We start from the raw sequence: 18,387 nt of genomic DNA on the forward strand, positions 1-18,387 counted from the left end.
TTCGAGGGTCGTATGTGTCCTTTTCTCAAACTCTCAGAGATATAAGCCCGCATAGCGACCCTCTCAGGTTGGGAGAGATTGTATAAACGAGATTTAGGCAGCTTGGCGCCTGGGATGAGATTAATAGGGCAATCATACTCCCTGTGCGGAGGCAAACCCTGAACTCCACTCTCAGAGAAGACATCCAAAAATTCAGAGAGGAAAGGTGGTACAGTCTTAGTAGAAAACTCAGAAACAGATGTTATGAGGCAATTCTCTCTGCAAAAGTTACTCCAACCATTTATTTGCCTCGCTTGCCAATCAATGGTGGGGTTATGTTTAGTGAGCCAGGGTAGCCCCAACACTAGAGGAGTAGGGCAAACCGCTAAGGACGAAACATGACACATCTCAACATGAGCATCACTCACAATTAACGGATATTGTGAACTATGCCCTTTAATGATTTCTGAGGAAAGTGGAGCTGAATCAATAGCAAAAATACCCTTCCCAAAGTGCATACCTGGAAACCATGAGTTATTGCAAATTGATTATCAATGAGGTTGACAGCTGCTCCACTATCCACAAAAATCTCACAAAAAATGCTCTTGCTCTCTAGCGCCACCCTAGCAGGCAGGACAAAACGGGAACTACAAGCAAACGGAAAACCTTCAATTTCCGCCTCAACCCTGCCAATAGTAACAGACGGAACATTTTTTAAAAGATTTTTTCCTTTTTGTCTCTTTATTACTCCCAGAAAACTGCCTGAATCCCTTGAGGGACAAACATTTGCCCAATGATTTATACCTCCACAACAAAAACAAACCCTCCCATGCCGCCTGAATCTTCTATTGTCAGAGGCAATCAACCCCAGCTGCATGGGCTCCTGCTCAGAAGGGGCTGACAGCGACTGAGACTCCTGCGCACAGAATGAGACCGCTGCACTGTTCCGAGACTGAGTAGGACAGGAAGGAGAGATCTCTCGTCTCTCTCTAAGATGGCCTGAGACATAGCAGAGTCCAAGGAGATAGGCCTCTCATGAAAGGAAAATGCATCTTTCAATCCCTCTGAAAGACCATGGCAAAATTGGTTCCTGTAGCCAATCAGCTGTTTGAGAAGGAATCAGTTCTCTTTTGAGTGCCAAAGCTTTCTCCTGCTTACTTAGCACAGCACCATGCATAGCAGCCATGCTTGGTATTGTGCCCAGTCTCAATTAATTGAATGGGGCTGAGCACGATAGGTCAGCACTATCAAAATTTCGGAAAGCCTCTTTAAGGTAAAAACTGGCTCAATACTTAAGGAGTTAACACAGTTTTTTTTTTCAACCTATGCAAACTAAATGGCTCACTAGTCCATGTGTCATGTCAACTGTTTGGATATATCTCTATATAAAGCTGAGTGTATGTGTGTATATCTGCTAAATGAATCTGCACTGTCGCATTTACAATCACAAAATTTGGCACACAGGTACATCAGGTGTCCGGGAAGTTTTTAGACCGGGACTCAGCTCTCTAGCTTGTACCGTTCCTGAGATATTCCCCAAAATGCAATAGCAATAGAAGGCCTGGTCACATAACCATTATCAGCCCATAGAAGCGTGCAGGCCCTTAGTCTCCACATACACACAGTTTTACACCAGGTTTCCATAACAACCCAGCCATTTTTCTTCACTGCTGTAGGTCAGCTTTAAAGGGGCAGGGCGCTGTGAATGACACTCTTAACGAGCAGAGTGCTGTGGAGGTCACAGTTAAGGGGGCAGGGCTTAAAAACCCTGCCACCAGGTCCCACTAAGCGATGCTCCGACCCGGTTAGACCACGCCCACCCCCCCCCCACCCCACTCCGCAGCCGACGGGGATTGAAAAAATTGAGTCTGAAAGCCAGACTGTCCAGCTTAAAAACTGGACTTCTGCCACCCTAGGGGGCAAGCTGCTGTGGAAGTCACCGTTAAGGGGACGGTCCCGCTATGGAGGTCAGTGTTAAGTGGCAGATTGCTGTAGAGGCCACTGTTAAGGGGACAGGGTGTTATGGAAATCACTGTTAAATGAGATGGGGGTACTGTGGAGGTCACTGTTAAAGGGGGGGCTGCTGTGGAGGTCACTGTTAAAGGGGGGCTGCTGTGGAGGTCACTGTTAAGGGGGAGGGATGCTGGAGAGGTCAATGTTAAAGGGCCGGGCTGCTGTGGAGGTCACTTTTAAAGGGGGCAGGATGCTGTGGAGGTCACTGTTAAAGGGGCTGGCGCTTTGGAGGTCTCTGTTAAAGGGGAAGAAAGGTGGAGGTCACAGTTAAGGGTATGGTCTGCTATGGAGGTCAGTGTTAAGGGCAGGGTGCTGTAGAGGTCACTGTTAAGGGGGCAGGGTGTTGTGGAGGTCACATTTTAAGGGAACAGAGCTCTGTGGAGGTCACTGTTAAGGGGGCGAGTTATTGTGGAAATCACTGTTAACGAGAAAGAGTACTGTGGAGGTCACTAATAAAGGGCGGCTGCTGTGGAGGTCACTGTTAAAGGGGCGGGGTACTGTAGATGTCACTGTTATAGTGGATACGGTCAATATCTTTTAACAGCACAAACAAACATTAAATGAAATAGATGAAATATACCCGTGTCCTTCTGCTAGTTTGAATAATAAATTTAAAATGTGAATTGTGCAAAACAGTTCTAAAACTTTCTCATGGCAGTGTTTTGATCAGTTATTTTCATCAGTAATACAGAGTTAATAATACTTTTTCAAAAGTAAAATTTTATAATCATATGTACTATAATACAATATAAATGTACAACGCAAAACTTACCTTCCCAGGTCCCCACACTTTAACTGCATTACCCGGCTGCTACATAGAGAGTTGTCCCATCAAGATTCAGAGCAATCTGATTAATTGGAAGCTCGGCTGGACTTGTAACAGGACGTAGACTCAAACTGAACTGGATCTCCAGAGACAACTGACCTGAAGACCTGTTGAATGGAATTAAGCCATTATTTTTATATTAATTGCTTTCTAATTTTTATTGCGATTTTATAGGGATTAAAGTAGCAGGGAAAGTGTACAGAAAATCAAGGGGAATGAAGTACCAACATGAACCAGCAAATAGCCATGATAAAACAAAATACACTGCTCAAATAAAATAAAGGGAACACAAAAATAACACATCCTAGATCTGAATTAATTAAATATTCTTCTGAAATACTTTGTTCTTTACATAGTTGAATGTGCTGACAACAAAATCACACAAAAATAAAAAAATGGAAATCAAATTTTTCAACCCATGGAGGTCTGGATTTGGAGTCACACTCAAAATTAAAGTGGAAAAAACACACTACAGGCTGATCCCACTTTGATGTAATGTCCTTAAAACAAGTTAAAATGAGGCTCAGTAGGTGTGTGTGGCCTTCACGTGCCTGTAATGACCTCCCTACAACGCCTGTGCATGCTCCTGATGAGGGTGGCGGACGGTCTCCTGAGGGATCTCCTCCCAGACCTGGACTAAAGCATCTGTCAACTCCTGGACAGTCCTGTGGTGCAACGTGACGTTGGTGGATAGATCGAGACATGATGTCCCAGATGTGCTCAATTGGATTCAGGTCTGGGGAACGGGCGGGCCAGTCCATAGCATCATGCCTTCGTCTTGCAGGAACTGCTGACCCACTCCAGCCACATGAGGTCTAGCATTGTCTTGCATTAGGAGGAACCCAGGGCCAACCGCACCAGCATATGGTCTCACAAGGGGTCTGAGGATCTCATCTCGGTACCTAATGGTAGTCAGGCTACCTCTGGTGAGCACATGGAGGGCTGTGTGGCCCTCCAAAGAAATGCCACCCCACACCATTACTGACCCAATGCCAAACCGGTCATGCTGGAGGATGTTGCAGGCAGCAGAACGTTCTCCACGGCGTTTCCAGACTCTGTCACGTCTCTCACATGTGCTCAGTGTGAACCTGCTTTCATCTGAAGAGCACAGGGTGCCAGTGGCGAATTTGCCAATCTTGGTGTTCTCTGGCAAATGCCAAACGTCCTGCACGGTGTTGGGCTGTAAGCACAACCCCCCACCTGTGGACGTCCGGCCCTCATATCACCCTCATGGAGTCTGTTTCTGACTGTTTGAGCAGACACATGCACATTTGTGGCCTGCTGGAGGTCATTTTGCAGGACCCTGCAGTGCTCCTCCTGTTCCTCCTTGCACAAAGGCGGAGGTAGCGGTCCTGCTACTGGGTTGTTGCCCTCCTACGGCCTCCTCCATGTCTCCTGATGTACTGGCCTGTCTCCTGGAAGCGCCTCCATGCTTCTGGACACTACGCTGACAGACACAGCAAACCTTCTTGCCACAGCTTGCATTGATGTGCCATCCTGGATAAGCTGTACTATCTGAGCCACTTGTGTGGGTTGTAGACTCCGTCTCATGCTACCACTAAGAGAAAACAGCGCCAGCATTCAAAAGTGACCAAAACATCAGCCAGGAAGCATAGGAACTGAGAAGGGGTCTGTGGTCTGCAGAACCACTCTTTATTGGGGGTGTCTTGCTAATTGCCTATAATTTCCACCTGTTGTCTATCCCATTTGCACAACAGCATGTGAAATTGATTGTCACTCAGTGTTGCTTCCTAAGTGGACAGTTTGATTTCACAGAAGTGTGATTGACTTGGAGTTACATTGTGTTGTTTAAGTGTTCCCTTTATTTTTTTGAGCAGTGTATATAGCAAAGAAGAAAAAAAGGACTAAATACACCAAGCATCTGGTAATAATAGAGCATTTCCTTGCAAAGCATTTCTTATAGACCTCAGCCAGATGCTCCTAATGAGCCAGGCCAAACTGATGAGTGGAGTCAGTGGAGTGGGACCCTCGGCCTTCTTTTTCCCAACTCCAACAATCCAGGCCTTAATATAAGCAGGTGGGCCCCTTAGTTTTCACCCCCTGCACAAGTGGCACATAACACAGTAGACTTACTGCACTACAGACATATATTCAATGTACAGCACCTCAACCAGCCTATGTTCATATAACAAACTTGATAGATTATTAAAGAAACTCCCAGTTTATTATTATAGACACGATCAGAGCTGAGATGACTCTAGGTATAGAGGAAAGCCAGCCAGTATCATATTTTCCCCAGGGGCCTACCTTCTCAAAGTTTCTGCAGGGGCCCCCATAGTCAATCATCGGCAGCATCTTGCTGCTGTATGAGCAGATAATATTTTGTATGTATCCGTACGGTTGGCCCCCAAAATAAATTTTACTGGTGGGCTCTTGGCACCCCAGTCCGACACTCTCAGGTTGTCTTACATAGATGAAGTTACAAACCAGGCAAAATGTAGACTCCGTCAATAAGCTTCCCACTTGGTCTGTCACATCCCCCTCTCCCCCTTGTTTCAGTTTAGTAGCTGAAACACATCTGGTGACACAACAATGAACTTGGGATAAAGCATCTGTATTTCCCATTTGGGCGCTTGGCCTATGTGTTACAGTAAATTTGTACTCTTGCAAGGCTAAGAGCCATCTTGTAACCCTTCTATTTCTCTCTTTGTTTTCAAACATCCATTTCAGGGGGGCATGATCTGTGACCAATTCAAAGTGACGACCAAGAAAGTAATAGGAAAGGACCTTAAAGGGGTTGTCTCACTCAGCAAATGGCATTTATCATGTAGAGGAAAGTTAATACAAGGCACTTACTAATGTATTGTTATTATCCATATTGCCAACTTTGCGGCTAGATTCATTTTTCCATCACATTATACATTGCTCATTCCATGGTTACGATCACACTGCAATGCAGCAGCAGTGGCCGTGCTTGCACATTGTAGGAAATAGATCTGGACAATACGTACTCCCGCGATAGTGTGCAACGGGCAAGTTACAACACTGAGGGCATTGACAATTTGCAAAAAGAGTTTTCTTCTCACCGAGCAAGCACTCTTTGGGGTAGATGAGGGGGAGGGTGACAGAGAGGAGGCTGAGGAAAGTGAGGTAGCTAACTGGGTAACAGTTAGAAAGTGGGGGTAGAGGGAAGAGTGCCAGGGAGGCTAGCCCTGATCTGACAAACCCCAACAAGTTGCATGTTTGGCAGATGAGGGGGGATGTCAGTCCAGAGACGGGCACTGCTGCAGCCAGTCAGCCAGTCAGGGGAATTGTCAGCTCCAGTAAGCAGGGAACCAGGAAGAGCAGGGCAGGCCAGACAGGTTGCTGGTAGTGGGAGACTCCATTATTAGGGGAACAGATAGGAAAATCTGTCACAAAGACCGGTGATCGCCCGAACAGTGTGCTGTCTTTCTGGCGCTAGAGTTCGACACATCGCGGATCGGGTTGACAGATTACTGGGAGGGGCTGGAGAAGATCCAGCGGTCATGGTCCATATCGGAACCAATGACAAAGTTTAGAGGTAGGTGGAGAGTCCTTAAAAATGATTTCAGGGATTTAGGTCAAAAGACTAGGGCAAGGACCTCAAAGGTAGTATTTTCCAAAATACTACCTGTACCACGAGCCACACAAGAAAGGCAGTGGGAGATTAGGGAGATTAACAAGTGGCTCAAGAACTGGTGTAGGATGGAGGGGTTTTGGTTGGGTTCCTGGAGAACTGGGCCGACTTCTCTATCGGCTACAAGGTCTATCGTAGGGATGGGCTGCACCTCAATGGGGAAGGGGCAGCTGTGCTGAGGAGAAAGATGGCTAGAAGGTTGGAGGATGTGTTTAAACTAGGGACTGGGGGGGAGGGAAAATTACACTATAGGAGGGGAAGATAGTGCAGATAGAGACCGGGGGCAAGGAAGTGGGACTGTGGGAGGAATGGAAGGAGGGACTAGAACAGTTCAGAAGGAAAGGTGTAGGGTTAAAAAATATACATAAACCTCTCAAATGTATGTATACTAATGCCAGAAGCACTGACTAATAAAACTGGGGAGCTGGAGTTGGTGATGTGTGAGGAGACTATGACATAGTGGGAATAACTGAGACATGGCTGGATGATAGCTATGACTGGGCAGTTAATGTACAAGGTTACAGTCTGTTTAGAAAGAATCGTCAAAACCGGAGAGGGGGAGGGGTTTGCCTTTATGTAAAGTCCTGTCTAAAGCCCACACTCCGTGAAGATATAAGTGAGGGACATGAACATGTGGAGTCACTGTGGGTAGAGATACATGGAGCTAAAAACAACAATAAATTACTAATAGGAGTGTACTATAAACCACCTAATATACCAGAGTCCACAGAAAATCTACTACTAAACGAGATAGACGAGGCGGCAAATCATAATTAGGTGGTTATTATGGGGGACCTCAACTACCCAGATATAGACTGGGAAACTGAAACTTGTATATCTCATAAGGGAAACAGGTTCTTGGCAATAACCAAAGACAATTACCTCTCCCAACTGGTTCAGGACCCGACTAGAGGGACGGCCATACTGGACTTAGTATTAACCAATAGGCCTGACAGAACAACAGACGTGCGCAGGTTGGTGGACACCTGGGAAATAGTGACCATAAAGTAATAACCTTCCAATTATCATTCAAAGAGTGTTTCTACAGGGAGGAACAAAAATACCAAACTTCAAAAAAACTAATTGTAACAAGTGAGGGAGGGGGGCGGCACCAAAGCTCCGGCTGAATGCACAAGGATCAAGACGCTGTATGTGGCTGGAGAGGACACACACGGTCGGCCGGGGCGCAGCTGGAGGAGTGAAATACAAGGATCGAGGTACTGTAGAACGGAATAAGACAGCGGCACTCACCCGATGTTGTAGTAAATTCAGCACTTTATTAATCCGGGTGCTACATCAGGCAGGGGGGCATTCAAAACACACGCATTGATCAGCGGCGGCCGTTTTCGCGCCAAATGCGCTTCTTCTGGCTGTGCGTCAATGCGTGTCCACACATCACTACTCTTAACATACTGGCGCAGGCAGCTGTCACGGAAAATCGACAGATCAGACTGCGTCTGCATCCAGGTGATGTGCTAATACTGAAATACATATAAACACAATAAAAACAATGTACGTGCATGAGACAAGGGAACATATACAAGCCGCACAACAAAAAGGCTTGGCGTATTGAGATATTACAGAAATGGACTTAGGTCATTCCTATCATTAGGTCCCAATTCCCCTAGGGCTTGTGTTCGCAATATCCATTTAGCCTCTCTCTGCAGGAGGCAGGCGATGTCTATCTCCTCACTGCACGGGGGCAGATACGGTTTCCAGGCCAGAAAGGAGACACAACTCGTATCACTATCATGGGCACTTTCTAATATGCTCTATTAAACCTGTGACAACCTTTTCCTGTCTTAATAGAGTTGAAAATGTTCTCTAACTCGGTTTTGAACAGGCATCTGATGGTTTTCTCCGATGTAGAAACGTCCACATGTGCAATAACAATAAATATACTAGATAGGTACTGCGGCAGTTGATAAAAGTATTAAACAGGTGTGCCGGATACCAGCGAATTCAATGCTCTTTTTCTGTGAATTGTTAGCGCATAGTGAACAGTTTCCACACCTGTAATTGCCTTTTTGGCAAATTACTTTTTTAGCCAATTCTTGCTCTTTTCTTTCTGTAGCCTGCTCCTGACAAGTTTATCCTTATAGTGTGACTCCTTCTGAAGGAGACGAGGGTCTCTGTCTGTCAATCATTGAGAGTTGCGTCCCTCCTCAAACACATCCCAATTTTTAAATATGACAGACCGAATACGATCTGCCATTGGGCTATATTTGAAGGAGAACGCAAATCTGGCACCTTGGTTTGATCAATACCGTCTCTTTCTGTCACCACTATTCAAAAGGCGCTCCTGTGAAAAGTTCTCCTCACTCTTTTCATATCTCTGCTGAGAGCCCTCTTCAGGGTACCCCCTTTTATTAAGCGTTTGTCTAAAGATCATCGGCTGTCTGGGATAACCACTATTTCTGCTGTTGATGCGTCCTCAGTCTGATAAACTGACCGTTATAGTAAGGCCTTTTTGACACTCCGTGGATGGAAGCTGTCGTGGTGGAGCAAGGAGTTGGTCGCCGTGGGCTTGCGAAAGCCCTCCGTGACCAACTCGTCGCCTTCCACCAAGACAGCGACATCCAGGAACTCCAACCTGTTTCCTCCAAAATTCATGGTGAAAGTCATGCCCATGTCATTCTTGTTCACATAATAGCCAAATTCTTTGCACTCTTTTTCTGTGCCCTCCCAGACTACAAAAACGTCATCCACATAACGAAAGTAAACTTTCAACTTAGAAAGAAAGGGATTAGTGACAGAATAAATATATCTATCTTCAAGTCTGGCGAGTTTTATATATTAGCAAAAGTGCAGGAGACGGGGGTCCCCATTGCCGTACCGAGCTTCTGTCTGAACCAATCGTCACCAAATTGGAAAACATTGTTCATTAAAATGAACCTCAAAGCCTTCCCAACAAACTTACAGTATAAAGGGTCCTTACCTACGTTCGCCACGATGTCAAGGATCGCCTCAACACCCGCATCATGAGGGATGCGGGTGTAGAGGCTCTCCACAGCGAGTGATACGAGTTGGTAATCCTTCTGCCAACAAATTTCCTTCAGGGCCAACAAAAAATCATTAGTGTCCCTGAGGTAGGCAGGGGCGCTTACTGAGTCCTGGTCTTAAAAGCCAGTCCAAATACTTGGATAGGGGCTCAGTCACTGAGCCAATCCCCGCCACGATGGGACGCCCCGGGGGGTGGCTCAGTGACTTATGCACCTTTGGAAGAAAAATACCAAGATGGCTTAGCTGGAGTTAGAGGAACAAGTTTATCCAACATATTCTTGGCCAAAAAGCCGACTTCCACATATTTTTGACGAGGGATTGTAACACTGCTGGATACTCGGCAAAGGGTCCCCCCCCGTATCTTTCATATGTAGAAGTATCGCCCAGTTGTCTGAGGGCTTCATTAATGTAGAATTCCCTGGACATGAGAACAACATTGCCCCCCTTGTCCGCTGGTTTCACTATCACATCTTCCTGGGAACGAAGCCACTGTAGGGCTTTTTGCTCCTCTATGCTGATGTTAGGTTGGGCAGTGGAATATATCACTGCTCTGATGTCCCTAATAACTTGATATTGGAAGATATCAATGCTACTCCCAGCGGGCATGGGTGGGCAAAAAGTGGATCTGACTCCACCAGTAAATGGATCCGCGGCGAGATCAATTAAAGGTCTCTCAGCGGCATCCACACCAGTGAGGAATTCAAGGCAGGCTATTTCGTCAGCATTAAATTTATTGGATATCTGGAAGGCCACAGGATCTGATTGAAGTGGCAACTCTCCTAAGGTAGCGGGTAACTTCTGTGGGGTGTCTCTAAAGAGCTTGTGCAAATACAATTTGCGGGTAGCCTTAAACAAATCAATCTCAAAAGTTGCAGGATCAAACCTTTCAGTGAGGCTATAGCCCAGTCCTTTATTCAGGATTTTTATACAACTAGGTGGTAGTACACGGCCAGTTAGGTTAATCACCAGATTTTCATCAGGGACTGGGAGGCTGTCTACTTTCTCCAAGAGACCTGTTTCTTCTCCCTCCCTGATTTTCTGATCCCTGTTGGTTTTGTTGGTCTTCCTCCCTCCTCTTCTAATCCTTTTCCCAAAGGGTCACATGGCTCTCGTGCAGGTTCAGCTGATGTATGGCCAGGGTCATCAGAGATACTGGAGTCGGAGTCTGTTGTCCAGTAATCGTTATTTGGGCGTCGGTAAGGTTTTTTCTTCTGTTGTCTTTTATTAAATCTTTTACTGGGATTCCAGTTAAAGACAGTGCCAGAATCATAGTCCTGTTTGTCTCGTACAAATTTGTCTCTCTTTCTCTCCTTAACCTCTGCTTGTGTGACAGTCAGTTTTTTACTGAGCTTCTTTTCAAAAGCATCCATAAGACTTTCTGATAGTCTTGATTCCAATTCCATCCGTGCTTTTTCGAGCTCACTTTTCACAGTGTCATATTCTTTTATATCTCTCTTTAACACCATTTCAAGTATTTGTAGGGAGAAACCCTTGTGCAGTGCTTGCCATTCTTTCAAAAAAGCGTCGTTGTGCTCATACTGTGCAGGGACCTTGTAAATCCTTAGGCCTCTGGGTACTCTTTCACTCTCTTGGTAAGACTTTAGTGATTTGACTGTCCAAAAGAGACGTATCTCTTTGTCTGCCAATTGCGCTACTTTGATTTCAAGCGCACGGGTACTCAGATTCTGTAAGGTGTCCTTTGCATTGCACTGTGTAAAGAAATCTTCCGCCCCTTGTCTGCCTTCCAGTAGCGATTGGCTGGATGCCTCTGTAGCCATAATCAAGTAACAACTGCGACAATAGTATCCTATGTGCTGGGTAACCGGCAAAACGCAGTGTGCTCAAGCCCCAAAGAAACAGTCTTGAACAAATTGTAACAAGTGAGGGAGGGGGCGGCACCAAAGCTCCGGCTGAATGCACAAGGATCAAGACGCTGTATGTGGCTGGAGAGACACACACGGTCGGCGGGTGCTCAGCTGGAGGAGTGAAATACAAGGATCGAGGTACTGTAGAACGGAATAAGACAGCGGCACTCACCCGTGTGTAGTAAATTCAGCAACTTTATTAATCCGGTGCTACATCAGGCAGGGGGCGGACAATTCAAAACACACGCATTGATCAGCGGCGGCCGTTTCGCGCCAAATGCGCTTCTTCTGGCTGTGCGTCAATGCGTGTCCACACATCACTACTCTTAAATACTGGCGCAGGCAGCTGTCACGGAAATCGACAGATCAGACTGCGTCAGCATCCAGGTGATGTGCTAATACAGAAATACATATAAACACAATAAAAACAATGTACGTGCAAGAGACAAGGGAACATATACAAGCCGCACAACAAAAAGGCTTGGCGTATTGAGATATTACAGAAATGGACTTAGGTCATTCCTATCATTAAGTCCCAATTCCCCTAGGGCTTGTGTTCGCAATATCCATTTAGCCTCTCTCTGCAGGAGGAGGCGATGTCTATCTCCTCCCTGCACGGGGGCAGATACGGTTTTCCAGGCCAGAAAAGGAGACACAACTCGTATCACTATCATGGGCACTTCTAATATGGCTCTATAAACCTGGACAACCTTTTCCTGTCTTAATAGAGTTGAAATGTTCTCTAACTCGTTCAAACGGCATCTGATGGTTTTTTCCGATATAGAAACGTCCACATGTGCATAAACAATAAATTACTAGATAGGTACTGCGGCAGTTGATAAAAGTATTAACAGTGTGCCGGATACAGCGAATTCAATGCTCTTTTTCTGTGAATTGTTAGCGCATAGTGAACAGTTTCCACACCTGTTAATTGCCTTTTGGCAAATTACTTTTAGCCAATTCTTGCTCTTTTCTTTCGTAGCTGCTCCTGACAAGTTTATCCTTAATAGTGTGACTCCTTCTGAAGGAGACGAGGGGGTCTCTGTCTGTCAAATCATTGAGAGTTGCGTCCCTCCGCAACACATCCATTTTTAAATATGGACAGACCGAATACGATCTGCCATTGGGCTATATTTGAAGGAGACGCAAATCTGGCACCCTTGGTTTGATCAAATACCTCTCTTTCTGTCACCCACTATTCAAAAGGCGCTCCTGTGAAAAGTTCTCCTCCACTCTTTTCCATATCTCTGCTGAGAGCCTCTTCAGGGTACCCCCTTTCTTTATTAAGCGTTGTCTAAGATCATCGGCCTGTCTGTGATAACCACTATTTCTGCTGTTGCGGCGTCTCAGTTGATAAACTGACCGTATGGTACGGCCCTCTTTTGACACTCCGTGGATGGAAGCTGTCGTGGTGGAGCAAGGAGTTGGTCGCCGTGGGCTTGCGAAAGCCACCGTGACCAACTCGTCGCCTTCCACAAGACAGCGACATCCAGGAACCTCCAACCTGTTTCCTCCAAAATTCATGGTGAAAGTCATGCCATGTCATTCTTGTTCACATAATCGCCAAATTCTTTGCACTCTTTTTCTGTGCCCTCCCAGCCCTACAAAAACGTCATCCACATAACGAAAGTAAACTTTCAACTTGAGAAAGAAAGGGATTAGTGACAGAATAAATATATCTATCTTCAAGTCTGGCGAGGGTATATATTAGCAAAAGTGCAGGAGGACGGGGGTCCCCATTGCCGTACCGAGCTTCTGTCTGAACCAATCCGTCACCAAATTGGAAACATTGTTCATTAAAATGAACCTCAAAGCCTTCCCAACAAACTTACAGTTAAAGGGTCCCTACCTACGTTCGCCACGATGTCAAGGATCGCCTCAACACCCGCATCATGAGGGATGCGGGTGTAGAGCTCTCCACATCGAGTGATACGAGTTGGTAATCCTTCTGCCAACAAATTTCCTTCAGGGCCAACAAAAAATCAGTACCTATCAGTACCTATCTAGTATATTTATTGTTATGCACATGTGGACGTTTCTACATCGGAAAAACCATCAGATGCCTGTTTGAACGAGGTTAGAGAACATTTCAACTCTATTAAGACAGGAAAAGGTTGTCCCCGGTTTATAGAGCATATTAGAGTGCCCATGCATAGTGATACGAGGTTATGTGTCTCCTTTTCTGGCCTGGAAACCGTATCTGCCCCCGTGCAGGGAGGAGATAGACATCGCCTCCTCCTGCAGAGAGAGGCTAAATGGATATTGCGAACACAAGCCCTAGGGAATTGGGACTTAATGATAGGAATGACTAAGTCCATTTCTGTAATATCTCAATACGCCAAGCCTTTTTGTTGTGCGGCTTGTATATGTTCCCTTGTCTCTTGCACGTACATTGTTTTTATTGTGTTTATATGTATTTCTGTATTAAGCCACTCACCTGGATGCTGACGCAGTCTGATCTGTCGATTTCCGTGAAAGCTGGCCTGCGCCAGTATTTTAAGAGGAGTGATGTGGCTGGACACGCATTGACGCACAGCCAGAAGAAGCGCATTTGGCGCGAAACGGCCCGCCGCTGATCAATGCGTGTGTTTTGAATTGTCCGCCCCCTGCCTGATGTAGCACCGGATTAATAAAGTTGCTGAATTTACTACACACGGGTGAGTGCCGATGTCTTATTCCGTTTCTACAGTACCTCGATTCAAAAAAACTAAATTTAGCCAACTAAGAGAGGCCATAGGCCTAACTAACTGGGACAAAGGCCACACAAATAAAAATACAGCCCAAAATGGGATATCTTTAAAAAACATCCTAATCTCATTGTGAGAGGTACATACCGTATGGGGAATAAGGTTAAGGAACAAAAAGAAACCAATGTGGATAAATAGAACTGTAAAGAAGCAATAAATGACAAAAGAAAAGCATATAAATCGCTAAACAGGAGGGTAGCACGGAAGCATTGAAAACTATAAGGAAAAAAATAGAACATGTAAAAAACAAATAAAAGCGGCCAAACTAGAGACCGAGAGATTAATTGCCAAAGAGAGTAAAAACTAAACCTAAAATGTTCTTCAATTATATAAATGTTTAAAAGTATAAAATCTGAAGGTGGTCAGCCCTTTAAAGAGAGCGCAGAGAGCGACGAGGAGAAAGCAAAGCTGTTAAATATTTTTTTCTCCAATGTATTCACTGAGGAAAATAAACTGTCAGATGACATGCAGAATGTAAAAATAAATTCCCCATTAAAAGTGTCCTGTCTGACCCAGGAAGAAGTACATCAGCGACTTAAAAAGATTAAAATAGACAAATCGCCAGGACTGGATGGCATACACCCCCGTATCCTAAGGGAATTAAGTCATGTCATAGCCAGACCCTTATTTCTGATATTTGCGGACTCTATACTGACAGGGAATGTCCCACAGGATTGGCGCATGGCAAATGTGGTGCCAATATTCAAAAAGGGTCCAAAAACAGAGCCTGGAAACTATAGGCCGGTAAGTTTAACATCTGTTGTGGGTAAACTGTTTGAAGGTTTTCTGAGAGATGCTATCTTAGAGCATCTCAACGGAAATAAGCAAATAACGCCATATCAGCATGGCTTCGTGAGGGATCGGTCATGCCAAACAAATTTAATCAGTTTCTATGAGGAGGTAAGTTCTAGACTTGACAGCGGCAATCAATGGATGTCATATATCTGGACTTCTCCAAGCATTTGACACTGTACTGCATAAAAGGTTAGTATATAAAATGAGAATGCTCAGACTGGAGAAAACATCTGTACGTGGGTAAGTAACTGGCTCAATGACAGAAAACAGAGGGTGGTTATTAACGGATACACACTCAGATTGGGTCACTAGTGGGGTACCTCAGGGTCAGTATTCGGGCCCTATTCTCTTCAATATATTTATTTAATGATCTTGTAGAAGGCTTGGCATAGTAAAGTATCAATTTTCGCAGATGACACTAAACTGTGTAAAGTAATTTACACTGAAGAGGACAGTATACTACTACAGAGGGATCTGGATAGATTGGGGGCTTGGGCAGATAAGTGGCAGATGAGGTTTAACACTGACAAATGTAAAGTTATGCACATGGGAAGGAATAATGCAAGTCACCCGTACATACTAATGATAAAACACTCGGTAAACACTGACATAGAAAAGGATCTAGGAATTTTTAATAAACAGCAAACGAAGCTGCAAAATTCAGTGTCAGGCAGCTGCTGCCAAGGCCAATAAGATAATGGGTTGCATCAGAAGGGCATAGATTGCCCGTGATAAGAACATAGTCCTACCACTTTACAAATCGCTAGTCAGGACCAAACATGGAGTACTGTGTACAGTTCTGGGCCCCTGTAAACAAGCAGACATAGCAGAGCTGGAGAAGGTCAGAGGAGGGCACTAAGTAATAACTGGAATGGGGAACTACAGTACCCTGAAAGATTATCAAAATTAGGTTTATTCACTTTTAGAAAAAAGACGACTGAGGGGAGATCTAATTACTATGTATAAATATATCAGGGGTCAGTACAGAGATCTATCCCTGCCTGCGGAGGTGGTGATGGAGAGTACAATAAAGGAATTCAAGAGGGGGCCTGGATGTATTTCTGAGCGGTAATAACATTACAGGCTTATAGCTACTAGAGAGGAGTCGTTGATCCAGGGAGTTATTCTGATTGCCTGATTGGAGTCGGGAAGGAATTTTTTTATTCCCTTAAAGTGGGGAAATTGGCTTCTACCTCACAGGGTTTTTTTTTTTTTTGCCTTACTCTGGATCAACTTGCAGGATAACAGGCCGAACTGGATGGACAAATGTTTTTTTTTTCAGCCTTATGTACTATGTTACTATGTTAAGCACGGCCACCGCTGCTGGATTGCAGGGTGATTGTAACCATGGAAACGAGCAGTATATAATGTGATAGAAAAATTAATGACGCCAGCGAAGAAAGCAATATGGACAATCACAATACATTAGTGCCTTGTATTAACTTCCTCTACATAATAAATGGCATTAGCTGAAGTGAGACAACCCCTTTAAAGAGGACCTTTCATCAGTTTTGACATAGGCTAATTATGAAATTACCTTGTAGGGTTGCCTCCACTGATGCCATGGGTGTATATTTTTTTTCAAACCCCCCTGTTCGGCCACTGTGGCCCTGCGATGATTTGGCGCGCTGTATTATAATAAGCATTAAACTTGCAACGGGGAGGAGACGCAGTCTTCTGCTGTGGGCGTCCCCTTCTCCCTGGCTTTGAGCACGATCCAATCAGAGCGGACCACTCACATAAATCCTGCCTCAGTAAGGGAATCAATTACAGCTTGGACTCCTGGGGCACCATGTAAACCAAACAGCAGGACCACATAATGAAACGACCCATGAAGAGTTGGCAAAAGCAGTTTTTTCCTTAGCATTTTCTGTAACAGGGATTTGCCAATATCCTTTTCTTAGCTCCAGGGTTGTAACATGTCAGGCATTTCCCAGTCCATTAATGAGCTCATCCTCACAGGGCATAGGGTAAGCATCAAATTTAGAAATAGAATTAAGCTAACAGAAATTGAAAAACCTGCACCTACCATCTGGTTTTGGAATCAGCGCTATTAGACTGGACAACTCATTATGGGATTCCTCAATTACTTCAAGGTCCAACATTTTCCTTACTTCTTTAAAAATAACAACTCTCCTTGCCTCTGGAATTCTGTATGGTCTCAACTTAACCTTTTCACCTGTATAATACCATAATAATGTCATGTTTATTGAGTGTAGTGCAGCCTGTGATTTCAGAAAAAAAATCCTTGTTTTTAACGAGGAAACCTTTAACATCTGCATTTTGTGTATTTGACAGGGTGTCCACTACTGTTACTTCTAGCAATAAAGACATTTTAGGGCATGCAAGTTCTGCTTGAGATGAGGCGTATGTGACCAGAGAGTGCCTGTCTTTCCATGGTTTTATTAGATTGACATGGAATACTTGCTCAGGATTCCTCTTCCCCGGTTGTCTAATTTTGTAATTCACCTCATTTATTTTTTCTACTACCTCAAAGGGACCAGAAATTTACTTTCAGAAGTTAATATGAGGACAAGAACCCTGTTACCTGGTATAAAGGTATAGACTTTGGCATTGCTGTTATATACCCTTTGCTGTGTTTCCTGAGCCTGGGCCATATGCTCTCTTTTAACGGGCATTACAGTTGAGATTCTTGCATTTGTGAAATGTGTTCCACAACAATTCTATAGGGTGTAGCTTTTCCCACCCAGATTTATTTTGCTATAACTAATAGTCCCCTGGGATACCAACCATATAGCAGTTCAAATTGCAAACATGAGAAACAGAAGAAGAAAATTCCAGTTTTTCCCATCTTTATCCATTACTTTCTTAGGCATGGCTTTCAAGGTTTTATTAAATCTCTCCACCAGTCTGTGGGTTGTAAACTGATGTACGTAGTTGGGTGACTTTAAACAATTTACACAACTCCTTCATGACTCGAGACATATAAGGAGTACCCTGGTATGTGAGGATCTCTTTCAGTATTCCGACCCAACTAAACACCTGCACCAACTCTTTAGCTATGGTCTTGGATGATGTATTACACAATGGCATCGCTTCAGGATAACGCATAGCATAATCCATAATTACCAAACATGTTGGTGACCTAGAGCAGATTTTACAATAGGCCCCACCAGATCCATGACTATTCACTCAAATGGCACCTCAACAATGTTAATGGTACCAAGGGACTATTAAAGTACGGCATAGGAGCCAAAAGCTGACAATCAGAGCATGAGGCACAGTCATTCTTCACATCGTGATGCACCCCTGGCAAAAAGAATCTCTGTAGAATTCTTTCAGTAGTCTTCTCAAATCCCAAATGTCCCTCCACAATATGACCATGAGCAAGATCACCGTTTGTCTATATGCTTCCCCTTTTTTTTCTATACGATACAATAAAACTCTTTTTATGGCCATGTGGGGAAAAGAAAGCCTAGTGTCAGGATCAACAGTTTTTTTTTCTGTCAGTGACCTTCCCATTTTCCCTGGCTCTAGTAAAGGTTGGATCTTTTAACTGCTCAGCACCAAATTGGTCTT

General features: G+C 44.5%; 1 protein-coding gene across 1 annotated transcript in view; it reads right to left on the reverse strand.

Moving 5' to 3' along the window:
• Positions 1 to 18,387, reverse strand: part of KIF21B (kinesin family member 21B) — a 1,425,990-nt gene that overhangs the window by 296,131 nt on the left and 1,111,472 nt on the right. Inside the window, exon 34 of the mRNA XM_040424150.1 lies at positions 2,797 to 2,925. Coding sequence (XP_040280084.1) covers positions 2,797 to 2,925 — 129 coding nt within the window. The remainder of the gene's footprint in view (positions 1 to 2,796; positions 2,926 to 18,387) is intronic.

This window comes from Bufo bufo, chromosome 3, assembly GCF_905171765.1.
Source record: "Bufo bufo chromosome 3, aBufBuf1.1, whole genome shotgun sequence".
In the NCBI taxonomy this organism is placed as follows: Eukaryota; Metazoa; Chordata; class Amphibia; order Anura; family Bufonidae; genus Bufo; species Bufo bufo.